Below are 17,978 nucleotides of genomic sequence, written 5' to 3' on the forward strand. Positions count from 1 at the left end.
GATAATGTGACGATGGTTAATGAAAGCCAAAATCATAAACATTTTCAGGGGAGGAATACCAGGAATACCACCGTAAGAAATGAAAAATACTGGTTGATGCAACTTGTTTGAATGTCATCACAGTAAATGATGATGTTAGTAAGTAATGTGCATGGCCCTACGTGCCTGTATGAACTCCCAACAATGTCTGGGAATACTCCTGATGAGATGGCACATGGTGTCCTGTGGGATCTCCTCCCAGACTTGGATCAGAACATGAGTGAGCTACTGGACATGCTTCTGATATATGAGATTGGTCTGGGAAACGTAGGGGAAAGCCGATTTTGAGCTTCTCATACAGAACTTTCTTAAACTTTGATGGTATTCGTATTGATCACAGAATGACTCAAAAGAAGTAGGGGCATAATTATAACCCACAAAACATAGTTTTATGCAATTATGGTATAAAAATTCAACATAATAAAAATCCTACTTTTTAAAACGAAACAAGTAAGACTCACATTGTTTGGCCTATCCAGGGTGGCATTTTGAGAGCAAAATAAATTGACCAGATCTATGATTCATTTTGTACTCTACTAAACTATTTTGTGCTCTAATAGTAATTTAATCATATAGTTTCATAGGTATTAATAGTGATGATATGGCATAAGTCACATCCACCACACATAGTAATGAGATCACAGTTGGTCAAAGCATATTAGCATAAATGAGCCCTCTAAAAAGCAAAAGTGATCACCGTTTTGAAATCTTTTTTCTATAATGATTAGTGGAGGTAGATTTATTTGCCATTTTTATACTCTACTGGCAAATGTTACACTACAAACCGTGAAACGAAAACAATATAAATTCCTATTGAAGCTACGAAGGTTACGGAGTCAGCAGTGAGTGCTTCTCTTCATTTGTTTGATATCAACCACATAGAATAGCAGGAATATTAAGCTGCTGTCACTGATGTATTGACATCCGATTTCTTTCTCAACTTTGTACGCTCACTCCAGACAAAAACGACCATGTTTATGACTAAGATCTGTGAGATTGGTGCAATAAGCTGTAAAAAAGTTTGATAACGATTTGGACACGTTAGAAATAGATCCTTGATATCTCAATCGCAGTTAGCGCGCCCGCATGTGACGTGATGATTTGCAGAAACAACACAAAGTTGTCTTTATGTCACAGTCTCCAATTTGTGCATGTCATATTTGTCATAATGTACTTAAAAGCTGTCCTCCGTTTAATGACAAATAAAAACACCGTAAATAGATTTGAGAGACTGCCTTTTAATAAAAGGTACCCGTTACCGGCTTTTGATGCTCTAAGATTGAGGTCTGAACGTGACCATTATTCAAAATCATTATTGGATGTTTCATTAGATTGTATAGGATCAGCATACTATAATCTATAAAACATGCTTTTTGTTTAAAGAGAAAGGGACAGATTTTTTTAAAAATATTTTTTTATTACACAGTAACTTCCAAATCGATTAGGAAAAAATTAGGTGGACTCAACAAAACTGGACTCAAACACAGTACAAAGCATCTACACTAATACAGTAAATGACAAAAAGCTTACTCTACCATTGCTGTTACGGGTTCATTCAAGAGGCTAAAAGACTCAAATGTTCTAACTCTGTTATTTTGATTTAATGCAAATGACCTCAAGGGTCTGATCTTCTCAAGAAGGCATCCATACATTTCCATGAGTATCTGGAGCCTGACTATACGGAATGTTCCAGATCCAAGGCTGATCTGTGAAAAGAAGAAAAGACAACAACATAGATTATTGGAAAGCCCCTGAAGCCCTACAGTCTCAAAGCCTGACCTGCTTCAGGCAGAGTTCATGGGCTCATAAGAATAACTGAATTATGTTTACAATTGGATTTGATCAGTTGAAAGCACAGCTATAGGATGTCAAGTTTATTTTTGTATAGGACACTGCCATAACTATGAAGAGCGTTCAGAACCAGCAATTTCAAATGTTTTCTTTAAATCACGGTAAAATATCCTGCCACTTCCAACAAAGCGTTGACATTTCTTACAGCCTTTCTACGAGCATGGGTTATACACAGCTGAATTCAAGAGAGACAGGACAGATTTTTTCCATAAATAAGAGAATTAGCATTTGAACTTTGAATTTCGTCGACGTGTATTTTGCATAAATCAGACCTTTAAACGTCAATGCGGAAGCCTCGTCTGACTAAAAAGTAATTTTAGTTCTTTTAAACTACGTCCACAAAAATGTCAAGTTGACGCAACAAAAATCTTGACTTCTTTACGTTCGGAGTGATGCAGGGTTCTGCCTCACCTTTAGCGGAGTAGCGATGGGGTGGGAGGTCAAAGGGCACAGGGAAACCCTTGGAAGAGGCGGAGCCACGAAACACATTCTTCTCCACAGGAAATGTGCTCATGTTCTACAAAGACAACGAGAAGATAAAACATATGACTATCTAGTGAATTCACTGTATTTTTCCATATGATGCTGGTTAAAGAAAAGAACAGGACAAAAGAGGCCTATTTATTCTAACCCCCTGTGAACCGCACTTCAAGTCTATCCGTGATGTCTACAAACACAACCATATTTAAAGGCAAGCCAAGAAACACAAAGCGGTCATCACGCTGTAATGAGAAAACACTGCATTGTCTCATCCTGTGGAGAAAAGCATTGGGGTCATTCCAGTCCAGTGTCTGTTGAATTTCAACAAAATCAAGTCTAGGAAGGACATAAAGTCAACAGCAAATATGGAAAAGACACCAGAAAACTGTGATAAAGAGGTTATCACACAAAATATTAAACATTTCCAAAATACATGTACAAATATAACTGTTGTTTTGCTTAAAAGTGAATATTAACTTGTTTTCTTTGTAGTATTTGAGGTCTGAAATAATACAGAGCATCTTTTCGGTTAGTTTGACCTGTTTCACTAGTTTTTATTTTCTGGTACGTATAACCATAGATATAAATAACTAGATAGCTCATTCAAGTTTTAAGCATTTTAGCAAGTCAGGGTGGATCTGGAATGTTTTTTGATCAACTCTGAAACACAAACACAATTTTAAAATGATCTCAAGAACCGAGTCGCAAAACTCACAAAGGCTGAAGGCAGGTAGAGAACTCCCAGCTCATAGGAACGCACCATCATCTGGGTGTTGTTCTTCTCCAGAGCGCCCCAGGCAGCTTTGGACAAATTGGCACTGTGGAGGACACCGGCAGGCAAATGTCACCAAAGTCATCTCTCGCACACATCATCTAAAATCACCTGCCAACTAAACAAGCATTGAGCATGATAAAGCTTTTTGAGCGCATTTTTCTTAGACTGAGATTTTCTATTGACTGAATAATTCATGCCGTTTGGACTTCTGTACTTCTATATGATGATAGAAAACTGGCTAGCAGAAAGTAGAAGAAAGAGCATCACAGCTTGTGTTAGATAGCCTCATAAATTGTCAATGAACTTACATTTAACATATCTGATTTACTGACTAGATAGCTACTGAATAAACACATTTTGGTATTTGCTAGTTAAACTTTTATAACATATATAAAATATATTTAACCAAGTAATATCAAAACTTACTTGAATGGATGTTATCTTTTAACTCAAATGTAGAGTTCTACAATGGGATAGTTTGCACAATAGCTCAAAGAACAAGGTTTTAAAAAAATTGTGTAATATTAATGGTCATCGTTTACATTACTTTGTGTGAAATTGTTTGAACCAAGATTAATTTGCCAAATTTTATTCAACTACATTTAAATTCCCTGTTATAGGGTAACCTGGAGTTTTGTAAAATCCCTGTTAATTCCCATTAATTCCCAAATGTTATATTGCTGCTGCTGAAATATCAAAGCCTCAAATAAGCAAAAAATCTTTAAAGCATAAAATAAAAACATCAGTTCTCATGTTTAACAGGATGTGCAAATACTTTGAGATCTAAACTCATTTTTGTTTTGTTCTTCCCCTGTAGCTCAGTTGGTAGAACATCGTGCAAAAAGTGTAAGGGAACACACATTCTGATAAACAATGAGTATCAATTTAAATTTACTTAATAAAAATTGTTGTAAATAATTAATTCACAAAATTTACCACATCCATTACATGAATTTAACCACATTTGTCATTATAATTTTTACTCCAATATATATCTGAGGGACCCCCCAAAGTCCATTTTTTACTTCTTAAGGGGGGTCCATAATCCCTTACGGTGGGTCCCGGTCCCACCTTCAATTCAAGCGCTCCCTGCATATATATAAAGTAGATTTTTTTAAATAAAAAAATAAGGCCATGAGGTAATATTACGATCAAATTTGAATAATAAAAATATGATCCTCCTTTGGGATTGCAATAAAAGGGACAGTAAACAAATCAAGTCTCTTTTGTTCCTAACCTTGTAACAAGGAACCAGGCCAGTTGTGTGAAGTCTGGTGATACCCTCATGTATGTTTTAATGTGGGGCATCGCGTTGCTCCTACCGGTGACTTCAGCATGCCAGCCACTGTTGTGATGGAAGGGATTGAGAAAGGAGGAGAGAGAAAAGAAAAAGGTTAGAGATTGCTGCCAGTATTCAGACACGGAAAAATGATTCAACATTTAAATCTCCCGAGTTGAAGTGTGGAGTGAGCACCCCGGAGAGGAACCAAGATTAAATCTGTTGTGCACATCTCTGATCACTTAGAAAAAATTGAGGCGAACAGTAAAATAGCTTATTTATATGATTTATTTGATAATGACTTAAAACTGAGGGGGATATGCGGTAAGAAGACCACTGAAAATTTTAAAGAGCAATTTATGGGTCAGATGAGTCTTGGGAAAGGCAGCTCGGGTCTTGTCGTGCAGTCTTTCAGGAAAATATTTGCGGTAATGTTAAAAACAGGGTCATTTTGATGAGTATACAGTCAAAATGTGTTTAATGCATAGATAAATAACTAAACAGAACTTACTGGAAGTACGAGTGAAGCCAGAGTTGTTTTTGTGCGGTCTGTATACTGTACGGTAAAGATCCCCCAGCTGCGAGAATACAAATATGTCAAAAAACGTCCGTGCAGGTGTGAGAACACATTTTTATTTTAGAGTGAAAGAAAATATGGTACCTGGAAAACCCTCCAAACTGGTTCTCACATTTTCCACAGATGGATAAATCTAGAAGATGATTTTACAGAAAGAATTGATTGCCGTCTTGGTAAAGACAATTTCAAATCAATAAAGGAAGGATATGTCAGTCGGTCTGACTACAAGTGTGTTAACAAGCATGTTTTTTACTCTTATAAGGCATATCAAGGCTACAACATGAACTGTACGGTTGTCTAAATGCCATTTGCTGTGACCTTTTATCAGTAAATTCACATTTAAAAAGATTTGACCAACTACTCTGTCATACTCTGAGAGCATCAAATATTTATAAATGTATACCTATCAAAGCTGCAATCTGTTACTTTTTTATTGTAAATAATAGAGATGTAATGATTCACCGTGAGCCGATTATAATGACGATTCAAGTTGGTTTTAGAGTTTATAAAACGCAATAAATGTTTTGAACAGTAGGGGCCGCTGTGTTTACTGGAACTTGGTAAATTTGGATATGCTGATATTTTTAAATGTAAATAAACCCAAGTTAGAAAAGGCACAGACAAAGTATAAATCTGTTCATATTAAAGATACTTCGTTTTTTCAATGTTTTATTTTGTTTTAAAATGTTGTTATTTGACATAAAAGTTACTTTCATTTGACAAAGATATGTGCAGCATTTGAGAAATAATAGCCTTATAAAAGGGCTGTTCATTTCTAATTTGTCTCAACTCATTTTGGGAAGAAACCTGAAAAAACCTTATTGTGAGATCAGTATCGTAAATCCCATAGCAAGCTGAGTGAATCGTTACATCCCTAATGAATAAACAAAAAAGAGCTATAATAATAATGATGAACATTTCAAACTTTCAGGTGCGGTTTTGCATTAAATGTCACTTTGACATCATTTGACTTTAACCCATGTGGAGACTTTGATAATGAGATGATTGTCAAAAAATGACTCAGTCCATTCACCTTAATTTTAAGATTTGAACAAAGATATCGGTATAGAAACAGAGATTGCAGCTTTAATCATTAAGAGAAGACTTGTAAACAATAATATATTTTCAGCTCGCTCTGCAGGAGCCGTTGCAAACACTCACCAGGAGCATCTGTGGTTGTGAGCTGGGTAATGATTTCTCTGCTCTCCCCAGGGTGGTCAGGGTATGCTGAAACTCAGCTGCCAGCCATTTAGTCTTATCAAGACCCATAGAGCCGATACTGGAAAACTGACCAATCACGGCCCACCTTTCTTCATTCGGAATGGGACGTGTGTGTTCGCTGAGCAGCTGCGAAGAAAAGAAACACCATGTTTGAGTTATGTTTATGTGACCCACGTGTTGTAGCACAGTGGCTTTTCAGGAGATGGTGGCAATAGCAAACTGTTTATCGTACAAAAATAAAAATAACTTCAATATTGGTAGTAAATTTGAGTGATTTTTATTACATAAAGACAAAAATGTATTATACAAAACACACTGCAGTTGACATGTAAACTCGCAGGTGCACATGATGTACACAATTTAATGCTATTTGGTGCAAAATATACATTTTTATACGTGTATATATATATATATATATTGTACTTTATTCCTCTAAAACGATTAAAGAAAAAAAGGTTTTGTCTGAAGAATATTTGTGAATTCAGTGCAATGTTATAAAATAAAATAAAAAATTGACTCCTGCTGTCTGCAAACCGATCAAAAATGTTCTACATAACTTTGTGTCATGAGTCATGACTCACCAGAAATTAACCACCGACATACCATAATCCTTGAGTTGTTAACAGTCTGCTCAAACATCATTCAAACATTTCATTTCATAAACGGCTCTTTGATATCAGAGCTCAGTTTGACTCCGTTTCAGCAGATGGTACAGAAAGTAATTTCTCCTGGTACAATTGCCAAGACCAATCTGACACCTTACTTGACCTATTTGATCTGAATTCCCTTAATAAATAAAGGAATGAAGTCAAAATCTTGAAGGCATTCTTCAGGCATACATCGTTTTTTACGAGCATCAATCATTCTCCTGCAAGGGGAGAAAACTAGCGCCGGCTTTAGGAAAAATAAAAATGCACCCAAAAACGTACCTTTCGCAATCTTAAATGGCCCCACTTTTCCTTGGCAGGTCCTTGATATCTTCCTGGAGTTGAACCAATGAGATACACCCTACAGAAAAACATATATAAAAATATTTTTCGGCCGCCAATTTCTTTTCTCGAGTTTGATCCTGCTTGACCAATCACCTCCCTCGCATGTTGTTATGGAAACGACACACTACTGGCTTGTCATTGGTAAGCTGTGAAAAGGACCTTGACGTAGTTTTTCAACTTAAAAACCTTTTTTTGAAACACGGTTTACACCACAGGATTATAATGTAAAACAGACGCTAGCAGCTTCGAAAAAGAAGACAAGTCTGAACACGGCCTTTCCTACATTTAAATACCGTATCTTTCATGTGCAGAACGTCTCACCGTGTTTCTGAGAGATCATGCTGTTTGATGCGTTCGATCCAGTCTGCGAGCTCTGGGGCCCGGTATGCCTCCAGGTATTCCAGCAGGTCTCTTTTAAAGTTGGTGGGGGACTCTCCTGCTGTTCCCGGACTTCCCTCCGGTAATCTGGGGTACAGCGGACTCATCCACAGCCTGTGACATACAAGCAGCATGCTTACTAATGAAGATAAAAGCATGATTGATTTATTCCGATTTGCTAAACTCAGATTTAGGAAACATAAACTTAATTTCAATTTACTCTGAATGTTTTCTCAGTGTTGCCATAGTAACAGACAAATGTGTCATTAAGACTAGCAAACGCACTGCTTCCATTCCAGAAATTACATAAATGTTGTGGCAATCGGCAAATGTGCGACTTCAAAAGAGTGCGAAACATAAAAACAAAGTGTAGAGGCAATTTCAAAATGAATCGCGCCCTCATGTCTAATGTCATTCTCGTGAGTCCGATAAGATCTGGTATCTGTAAGTATACCTCCACGCCCCTATTCCATTTTCAAGTAAGTTTGCATGCTTCTGGCCCCTCCCATTACACGAGTACCCTACCCCTGAGTCTTCTGGTACCAATCGGCTCGGATGAGGTTGGAGGTAAGAATGATGACTCTGAATCCTTCTTCGTACCACAGCAGCATCATTTTCCTGCAAAAGGCCACCGTTTATTTAAAACAGCTCATTATAAGTATTAACATTCATTCAACACTCTCTATGTGTCTTTTAACAGCATAAAACACTACCTTTACAATCTAGAGACACATTCACCGAGTTTTGTACCATGGCAGCATAATTATCTGATATAATAAGATCTAAAAACAAACCTTTTCATGTTAAGCAGAACAAAAACACAACTACACACTGAATTATGCCTTCAGCTTTGTTTTGTATTAATTAAACAAGAACATCATATATTGGACTTTAAAATCTGTTTTGTGCTGTTCCTTGTGCAAACATTTATTCTTGTACTTTGATTAAATTAGAGAGCTTTTTCTCTATTTAGAGAGCGAGATTTAGAACAAATTTAAAGGAAATATTAAACCGCTTATCTTTTCGATTTTTTGTGTTATTTCATCATTTTATTTAAATGAATATCGAATAACATCTACAAGCAACTTGATTCATTCCCATGGAGTCAAAAATGCTTAATCTGGCTATGCCTCTTTCTGATATCTTTTGTTGAATAAAACATGAAACATTCTTTGAGTGAAAAGAGTACTCTAGGAATACATCACATTAAAATTCAATACCGTGCCTGTTTAACAGTTATCTATTTCAATTAATCAAAACAGATGCTCGTCTGAAAATCTGCACATCCACATGAATTGCAGAGGGGTTAAAACTCTCGAGTAGCCAAGTACTACATTCTCTATGCGTTATACTGACTGCTCATTAGATACAAACCCGGACGTGGTATAAATAAAGATTAATGAAGAAGAAATAAACTATGACACTACATAATGAGATACTATATAATGATTATGGCACATATTTGTTTCATTTACAGTTTAACTAGATTCTTGCAAAACATAGCATGTTTTAAACAAGTTTTCGTTTCGCGCAAAACTATTTATGCTATCATAAGGCAAAAAACATAATAACACTTACGTGTGATGTGTGCCAAACGCAATGTCCAGTTTGGCCTGTTGAAAGCATAAAGAAGGCAAATAAACTATATTATATATTAGTATTAACTCATTAAGCAGATGCTTTTATCCAAAGCGCCTTACATTTCATTATACTATACATTCTGTTTGAGTACGTGCAATCCCTAGGATCGAACCCATGACCTCATGCTTTAACCACTGAGCTAAAGGAAAGATTTCTGTACTTTAAGTATTGCTTAAACTTATTCCATTCCGTATTAAACCAAGAAGCCAAACATTTTACACCTTTCCTACCACACACAGTTATGGACAAACATGAAATGTTAACTGGACCTCAGGCCCCAATAAAGTTTAATGCTTCCCTCTAGTGGAATAAGTTGCTTATTGCGACTGTTTTGGTGAAAATTGTTAAGCATAACCATAAAAGTCTCAATAAAAATACAGAACCTGGCAGAAACGAATGTGTGGATACGGTTTTGCTTGCGCAATTAATCGAGCCTTGGCCTCTCTTTTGTCTCCATGAACGATTATGACGGGTTTGTCCCTGAAAAAAACAAGAAAAGAAACAATGTTGCTTAGGCATATGCTCAATATTGTAAGAAGATGTTGTCCATGAATGTGTTAGATGACAAATGCACAGTTGTTTATAAAAGGGTTCAATGACATATCTAAGATGTGATATGTCTTTCTTTAAAGTCTTGCAATGCTTACAATATATTGTAAAGTTCAGTGAGATTTTACCTAAATTCTGGAGGATACTGCTCCACCATCCATGGAATGTCAAAGCAGTAATTGAACTACATAAAAAAAGTTAGGTCAGCAAAAAATAAAGCACAGGGACTGATTTTAATATAATATATAACTTTATCCGCAATACAATACCTGCACGGACTCTTTTAGTGTCCCAAACATAGGAGAAAGTATCTCTGTTTACAGAAAAATGAATCATTGTAATAACAACCTAGAAAACATTATTCTTGAATGTAATCCTGATTACACAGACAGTTCAGATACCTTTTATATGCAGCGCTCCAGTGTTGAACTTCTTCTGTATCCCACTGACTTTGTTTAAATAAAAGCGGTACATGTCATTCATAGACAATAAGTTGGTTTCGAAGAAATCAGCAGGTTCGTCTTTATAATAACCGGTGCCGTGAGGGCTCGGAGGACGCGTGTCTTCGGTTTTCTTCCTTTTAGGGCTTAAAATCAATTTCTTGTCTTCATCTTTTGCAACAGGTGGTGTTGGAGCTTCATCATCGCTGTCAGAGAGGTTCCAGCCCCCTTCGTCTGTTTCTCTTTTTCGCTTTACAGCAGGCGATACGTTGCTTTCATACTTCGCAGGGTTTGTTTGGTTCACATGTGCTGCTTTTCTAGCTTCAGATCCAATGGACGGAGCAGACGCTTCTTTTACATTAAGGGTTCCTTCCACTTCCTCAGCTTGCTTATTTGGACTCTGCTTTGGCTCTTGTTTCAGAGAGGTGGTGGTGTTATTTGGTTTGCTTCCTAAATCTGGTTTAATGCTTGGTGTGATTGAAGTCTTTTGGGGGGTTGGTGGTATTACGTTGTCCTCATCCTCACTATCAGATATAGACCACCTGCCATGTAGACTCTCCTGGGACATTTCTGCTTCAACTGTGGGTCATAAAACAGCTATTTTAACAGCATTTAGACGGCGATATTTCATGTTTTGTTGTGCAAGGAAACTACATTTCATTTACCACGAACATGCAGATTTTGTCACAAAAAAAGGGCTCACCACAGTTAAAATTCACAACCGTTAAAAACCATATGCATTGAAAATGCATTTGAAATAAAGTGTTTTTACAATGTATTGAAATGCATTGTAAATGCATTGAAATTAAAGTGTAACTGCAAGACTAGGGGTCTTAAAAAAGGGTTAAATGCTCCTTCTGTTTTGTGTAAACAGGTAAGGGAACACATGGATTAACCACTTTGGACACAACAGTGTGACACGACAGAATCGCAATTCACATCAATGTAAATAAATGTAAACTTACAGGGGGGAGGATGAAATGTACTGTACAGGATACACGGAAACAATTAAAAAGTAACCGATATATCGAAGGCTGAGCGCAACAAACGTATATTTATAACAATGCTAAAATCGTGTCATTTGAAAAGGTAAATTAATAAAATGCAACCAATTTTCTTTTGTTTTGATTTCTTATGCACGATCACGTTCGTTCCACATGTAGGCTAACGTTACTAGTAACAGCCCCAAAACGCTGCGATTTCCTTCAAAATAAAAGTCTTATTAAATGATCACCGTGCCTTGATGTTGTTTGTGGGGCATGTTTATTCGACTGGGATTTAATATTTACATAAACAAAATAATGTATTTAAAATGACGGCATGTCATTTAACAGATGAGGGTGAGACAACTGAAAAGGTTTCACGGCTGTTGAGGTATTCTGTTGAAGAGGAGATCTAAATATAAATATCTAAAAACATTACATGGCATTAAGATATTTGCTCTCACTTATTTTACACTTCTGCGCAAAACATATAGCATAGAAAAGAAGTAAAAGACTCCTCATGGTACCAAACCAAGAATACATTTCCAAATTTCAGAGACACATTTTAGCAAAAATGCTGTGTACATCTTTTGAATGATTCAGATTTAAAATGTTATAGTATACAATTTTTATATTCACAATTAGAACGAAAACAACCTGTTTGTTTCTATAAATAATTACTAATGACTATAAAAGCAATTCTGTTTGCGGTTTCCAAAAGACCTTTAATTTGAAAACGACGGACTGTTTTTCCTGGTTTCGGTGCACGTTTTCAGTATCCAATCAGCGTCTCGAATACTGCGTGCTCTTTCTACAGAACTCCACTTGAAAGCCAATCACATTTAACGATGGGGTTTCTACGCACGTCTCTACAACTTTCCAGAAGCTTTGGGATATTTATAAGTTTTTCTAATTGAAATGCTGGAGAATGACATGCTTTAGGAGTGAGAGAGAAATTACCGACGCAGACAGGAAGAAAATTGAGTTGGTAAGTTTAGTTGATGATGTTTCCAAAACCAGTTTATGAGTTTATGAAGGTTGTGACAATATTTTTATTGTATTTATTTATTATATTGATATTGAGATGTCATGCATTTTTCTTTGATGTTATTGTGTTTGGAAGGTTACCGGAATAAAATGGTCATAAAACAAACTATACTAAAAGTATGTCGTTTGAGGCACGTTAACAAAGCATGTGGTTGACAAACGCGTTGAAGCACAACGTTACTTATTAAATAGTATTCACTTAATGATGTTGATACAGTAAATGTAGCTTCTTTGTGGTATTATAGGAGAAAATATCGTGGAAAACCGTCTCGGGTGGCGTGGAAAAAGCATCGCCCGAACAGGGACTTGAACCCTGGACCCTCAGATTAAAAGTCTGATGCTCTACCGACTGAGCTATCCGGGCTCTGTAGAGTCGTATGGAATGACGTCATTAAAACGACGCAATATAACGAAATTAATTGTGGAATGGCGCTTGCATTGGTTTCTCGTTATATTACTTATTGTTAAACGTAACAGTGATTTACTACATAAAAATCCCGCACCAGATTTATTAATCGCATCCCGTTAGGTTAAACCTTGCATTTATTTCTGCTGTTAAGGGTTATAATGCTTAATTGTAACTAACTGAAACATCCATTTGTTCTTAAAGGTTTTTCATCAGTCTGATGTGGGGAGAAAAGGTTATTTGTCCCGAGAAGATCTAAAGATAGCAGTGGTCATGTTATTTGGATATAAGCCATCGAAGGTACATGCAAAGGATGTAAATAACGTGATCTTGACAATATCACTGAGACATTTCCCCTTTGTGTTACATAGAAGAAAGATTCTCATAGGTTTTGAACATGAGTGTAAATAAATGATGACAGAACTGTATTGCCCCCTAGAGGGATATCACATATATTAAAAACAAATCATGAAAAATAACCTGAGGATTGCTTGTTTTCAATGGATGTTAATTCATAATTTTGCATATAATTTACTTTTTTATTTTGTCTTGCAGTCTGAGACAAATTTACTGATGGAGTCTGGCTCTGTTAAGGACTGCCCAGGTATGCCATCAAATCATTTTCTGCTTTAAGGTTGTAGACATCTCATATTTTGGAAATAAAATCGATTTTTTTATTGCACTTATGCTTTATGTTGTTCCAATTGCTTCCATTGTTTATCACATCTGTAAGTTGCTTTGGATATAAGCGTCTGCTAAATGACTATATGTAAATTCTGTTGTTCTTCAGTACCAGTGTGTCAACTTTATAAAAATTAAATTATCCAGATTTTATTTAAATAATCTGATTTGTCATGTCAAATTCAATCTTTTACATTGTTATTTCTTTTAATTGAGGATTTTGTTTTTCTACATTATGTCCATATATGGTTTATACCTTCTGTATTGCTTGAAACCACCCACATGCAGTCCTGTGCTGTTTGTTTTATTGTTGTAGAATCCATCTTCAGTTGCTGCTCAACCCACACTAATGTGCAGTCCAAGAACGCGTACAAAATGTTTTTAGACCAAATTTTCTACCACTCAAGCAGACTAAAAGGATCTTGACTTAGATGCTGTGTAATCTTTTTACACATTGCCAGTAATGAAATCCTGACAAAGAACGGTGAATAATGTTGCTGTGAAATGCATAAAGGGTTTTCACAGGTCCTTGTGACAGACAGAAACACTCCAGATATACTCCTTGTATTTTGAGGGGAGACATTAAATGGTTGAAGACCTAGATTAGTAAGCAATTTGTTTTTTGTTTTATCCTACAAGCAAATTGCTTTTTCATGCTGCCCCGTGGGAAAGCATGAGATAATCTAGTTAAAGTGCCATTCTTTGTGTGATGAAATTTTCCACTGTTGTATCTTGCTCCGAGCAAATAGTGAATTAAATTGCCCCTTTTTACAATTTTATGTGATTAGTAAATTAGTGATGGTCGGGCAGAGAGGGTTGCTGGTGGAAATATGGGCGGCTTGACTAGACTCGGTATCGAAACACTTTGACAGGCTCATCGCACGGTAAAGAGCCCACTTAGGGCTTCGGTTCTACGCCCCGTTCACAATACGGCTGCCTCTTATGTCGCCCACTCACCTCTTCTCCTCTGTCCTTTTCTTTATTTCGTGCTCTTTCGCTTATTTTCACTGGTGAAGAAAGAAATGGCCACACAGCTAGCTACCCCAGTAACTGAGGTTTCATTGCTTCATTGCACACACACTTTTAACTCACTTGTTGTGTCAAGCAGGAAATCCATTCTGCGTTTACGTTTTAGTTTTGTTTTCATATTCTTATAGTTTTGTTTTTAGTTTTCATTTGAATTTATTTATTTAAATTACCTTTTATTTTTAGATTTGTTAATTTTAGTAAATGTTTTAGTATTTTATTTTTTATGTTGCCATATAAGATTAATTAATTTTTGTTTTTGTTTATTGTAATTTGAGTGTTTTAAACTTATTTCAGTTTATAAATATTTGAATTTTTCTTTAAATTTTTCCAAAAATATTTAGTTTTTTTCATTTCAATGAAAAGAAATGTATTCAAAGTTGTAATTTTAATGAACAAAAATATCCTTGGTTTACTTTTTTTTTACCTCTGCTCTGTTAGGCAAGAGTGGATCCCAATAGTCGTTTTACAGTATATGTTTTGGCATGGTTAAAAGTGTAGTGAAGCCATCTAGCCTGTTCCTGGATCTCTCAATTAATTTCTCCCTTTCCCAGAAGAGGTCTATCCCCACTGTTTCTCAGCCATCGCTGTCATTGTGGCCCACCCAGATCATCCCGCTAAACTCCCTCTGTAGTTTGGTTTTCCACCAGGCTGTCTAGAACTCCCCATCCTACCGTTTTCAACTCAATAAGAGCACTCAGAGAAAAAATGACTACCCTGCAGGCAAGAGGGAAAGATATTACTCCTTTAAACACAGTGCTTCAGAAGACTGCCATGTAAAGGCACAGTATGCACTTCAGACAAGAGCTTTGTAGTAAACCTCAAATTCTCTCTCTCTCTGAAAGGGGTCCCACTGCATCAGTTTACAACTCTCATGGGGCGGAAGATGTCAGCTGAAGATCCGTATGAGAAGATGAGGCAGATCTTCAGCGCCTTTGATGTACACTGTATGTTCCTATTTACACAACTGTTCTCTGCATGTTTAACGCTTCTACTTGAATGCACTTTGGGTAGTGTCGATATAAAGGAAGTGAGACAACGGTGGTGACTATAGGAGACCTGTGGTTAAGCCAGAGAACCAGTTTAACACTTTATTTTTTGGATATTCTCATTCAGATGCATGTGACTTATATTGGTTTTAAAGGGGTTCACTTTAGAATTAGCCCCCATTCACTTGGGGGCAAATTTGATTGTATTGTAAAGTTTATTGTTTGGACTCAAATAATCAGATTTAAATGTATAGCATTTGAAACAGGGATGTATTATATATATATTGTTTTCATAAAATTTCAGTAGAGGGCGCCATGTGTCCTGTTTTTCAGTAAAGAGTTTTTTCATCCAGACTCATGGCCATAAACAAACCTATTTATTTTTGTGCTTAATTTATTAGCCTTTTTCTAATCAAGCACAGGTTCGTGTGCTTGCATGTCATCAGCTGACCTGTGATTCTTAAGTGGACAGTTCACCCAAAAATATTAACCCTTTTATTCACCCTTATGTCATTCCAAACCTGTGTAACTTTCATTCTTTTCTTGTGTGATACTGACGATATTTAGCGAAATGTCTCAGTGCTTTTGTGTCAATACGATGGAAGTCAATGAGCGCCAGTGTTGTCTGGTTACCAACATTAAAAAAAATCTTCTTTTGTGTTCCCCAGAAGAAGATCATCATGAGGGTGAGCAAATGATGAAAAAATGTTTATTGAAAGGGAGAACTATTCCTAAGGGTGAACTATTTCTTCAAATAAGTTCTTTACAACCCAGTAGAAAACAAACTACAAACAATTCCTCCTCTATAGTCTCTATTTCTGAAGTACCTTTCGGTTCCCAATTATGTCATCCTTTGAAATTAATAGCGCCTGTACAAGCGCTTGAGGCTTTGTGGCGGTGTAGATACACAGAAAAATGAGTCTCATAGTCTCTGCGGATTGCTCTGCCCTCCCTGTAACTGTTTGTAGGAGGCAAATGCATAATTAACTAATTCATTTTGTTACAGGAATAATTTGAGTATGTAAGAAGTGACCACCGGAGGAGGGTATCCGCTGACCCTGAATGAATCCGCTTACTGTGGTCAAGGGATCTTATTTGATTAACCTGACTGACCCAATATTAAAGACAGAATATTTATACGCGTGAAGTCCGTCTCTTCAGCAGATTCAGTATCGCCCAAAGCATGTTTACTTATCTTGTATATCATTGTCTCAGACTTCCTGTTAGCCTCTAATCAGGCTTTGGAGAATTTACATCCTCCCAGGTCCCAAAATAGTCTCCAGCAATTTTAAAAGTACCAGCTTTTTTAAAATACAGTTGCCTTTTAATTAGAATTGTGAATGTTAATGAACCATCAAATTCATCTCGAGGACCAAATTGCTGCGAGCGAGTTCACTCAACCCTTGTTTGAATTCTGAGCTACCTGAAAATTAGCTCATTTTAGACAAGAGATTGAAAGTCTGATTCTTGCTGCTTGGATGCGATCTTAACCGTATATTTCCTTGCTGACAAATGATACAGCCATGAAATAAGCGTACATATTAAATTTAAAGGATATTTGCTAACCAGCAGGAAACTTGAATGGTGACTACCCGGCAGGTGTTCTCCAACAGAGCGTACGTGATATTGGATTGTCTTAGTGCTTTCTCAGATTGATTGTCTTTGTTCCTCTGCCAGCTAAGCTTAAAGCCTATGTCCTGGCTTTCTCTGCCTGTTGTCTCTGTCAGCCTGCCAACGACAGCAAGTCCTCTTCAATGTGCACCGGGAAGAGATGTTTGACTGTTTCATCTGCACCGTCACCCCCGTCGTCATCTTCAATGGGGATACATTAGAAGCTAAAGCACGCTGAAGTGCGTCACATCCATTCAGAGCCGAAGTGGCAGCCCGTCCAATGACAGAGCATGCTCGGTGCATTTGGAAACCTTTCCGTCTGCGCAAAACGGGATCGACTCGGTGTGTCTCCCAAGTCATTTAGTTCAACCTCAAAAATGTATCTTCAAAAATGTAATTGTCTGAAACAAACCGCCATCCTTTCACTTTTTGTTTGGCTGATGTGTACAATTTTTCTAAACAAGGTAGTTGTGCGACGGGTGTGTGATTTATTTTTTCCCCGACAGCTGTTCTACTCGTGTCCCTGCGGTAGTGGCGGTGTAGGGCAGCGTTTTGTTACAGTCTGTGGACTGGCGTTGCAGGGTCTGGCGTGTTGACATGGATGTCACAGTGCTCCCCGGCGCCCCCCCTAATCCCCCCGCACAGTGCGATGCTGCGCCTCTCATCAATTCAGCAGACACGCTAAACAGATTCCACTTCCAGCTCTGACTTTGGATGCGTGCGCTCTAAACTTCCTCAGGGGAGCCATTTCCTGCAAATCAAAGTCCTGCGTGCCAGCCGCTGAGAAGAAGGCACAACAAGCTGTTCCTCTGAGCTCTCGCTGGTCCTACTCCTCACTCTCGCAATCTCGGCCAAAAGCGGTGAGCGGACTCCTCCACCGCCTTTTCGGTGGTAGAGAAAGCTGATTTTATTCCTTAAGAGCATACTCCAGCAACTCCAAAGATTGCTCTTTTTATATACTATTATCTTATTTCGACCTCTCGTGTGGTGCCCGGTCTCGCAGTGAAGCACCT

At 37.2% G+C, this 17,978-nt stretch overlaps 2 protein-coding genes and 1 non-coding gene across 5 annotated transcripts in view; 1 reads left to right on the top strand and 2 right to left on the bottom strand.

The window, feature by feature from the left end:
* Window positions 1–1,441: 1,441 nt before the first annotated feature.
* Window positions 1,442–10,802, bottom strand: LOC130437419 (tyrosyl-DNA phosphodiesterase 1-like). The gene is made up of 15 exons (XM_056768810.1): window positions 10,184–10,802; window positions 10,052–10,095; window positions 9,911–9,966; window positions 9,617–9,713; window positions 9,171–9,205; window positions 8,118–8,210; window positions 7,536–7,706; window positions 7,152–7,230; window positions 6,163–6,348; window positions 5,086–5,134; window positions 4,936–5,002; window positions 4,383–4,490; window positions 3,086–3,188; window positions 2,302–2,407; window positions 1,442–1,745 (listed from the first exon to the last, which is right to left on the bottom strand). Exons 1-15 carry the CDS (start codon window positions 10,788–10,790, stop codon window positions 1,672–1,674), a joined length of 1,875 nt encoding a protein of 624 aa, XP_056624788.1. The 5' UTR covers window positions 10,791–10,802; the 3' UTR covers window positions 1,442–1,671.
* A 691-nt stretch (window positions 10,803–11,493) lies between these two features.
* The window catches only part of efcab11 (EF-hand calcium binding domain 11), a 48,483-nt gene continuing 41,998 nt past the window's right edge, over window positions 11,494–17,978 (top strand). For all 3 annotated transcript variants that reach the window (XR_008909119.1, XM_056767913.1, XM_056767914.1), the window contains exons 1-5: window positions 11,494–11,562; window positions 12,023–12,193; window positions 12,863–12,958; window positions 13,214–13,262; window positions 15,211–15,312. Coding sequence is in view for 2 of the 3 variants with exons in the window: in XM_056767913.1 (XP_056623891.1) it covers window positions 12,134–12,193; window positions 12,863–12,958; window positions 13,214–13,262; window positions 15,211–15,312 (307 nt within the window). In the remaining variant the exon portion in view is untranslated. The remainder of the gene's footprint in view (window positions 11,563–12,022; window positions 12,194–12,862; window positions 12,959–13,213; window positions 13,263–15,210; window positions 15,313–17,978) is intronic.
* trnak-uuu (transfer RNA lysine (anticodon UUU)) lies at window positions 12,544–12,616 on the bottom strand. Its single transcript has one exon. It is a non-coding gene; the product is annotated as a tRNA-Lys (tRNA).

The sequence above is a fragment of the Triplophysa dalaica genome, chromosome 15 (assembly GCF_015846415.1).
Source record: "Triplophysa dalaica isolate WHDGS20190420 chromosome 15, ASM1584641v1, whole genome shotgun sequence".
Lineage (NCBI taxonomy): Eukaryota > Metazoa > Chordata > Actinopteri > Cypriniformes > Nemacheilidae > Triplophysa > Triplophysa dalaica.

Excerpts from the sequence above, each read along its gene's own strand:
- LOC130437419 (XM_056768810.1), bottom strand. The coding sequence starts at position 10,790 with ATGTCCCAGGAGAGTCTACATGGCAGGTGGTCTATATCTGATAGTGAG. Across the intron at positions 9,206-9,616 it reads CACACATTCGTTTCTGCCAG|GCCAAACTGGACATTGCGTT; the intron begins GTTCTGTATTTT and ends TGCTTTCAACAG. Across the intron at positions 6,349-7,151 it reads GCCATTTAAGATTGCGAAAG|CTGCTCAGCGAACACACACG; the intron begins GTACGTTTTTGG and ends TTTTCTTCGCAG.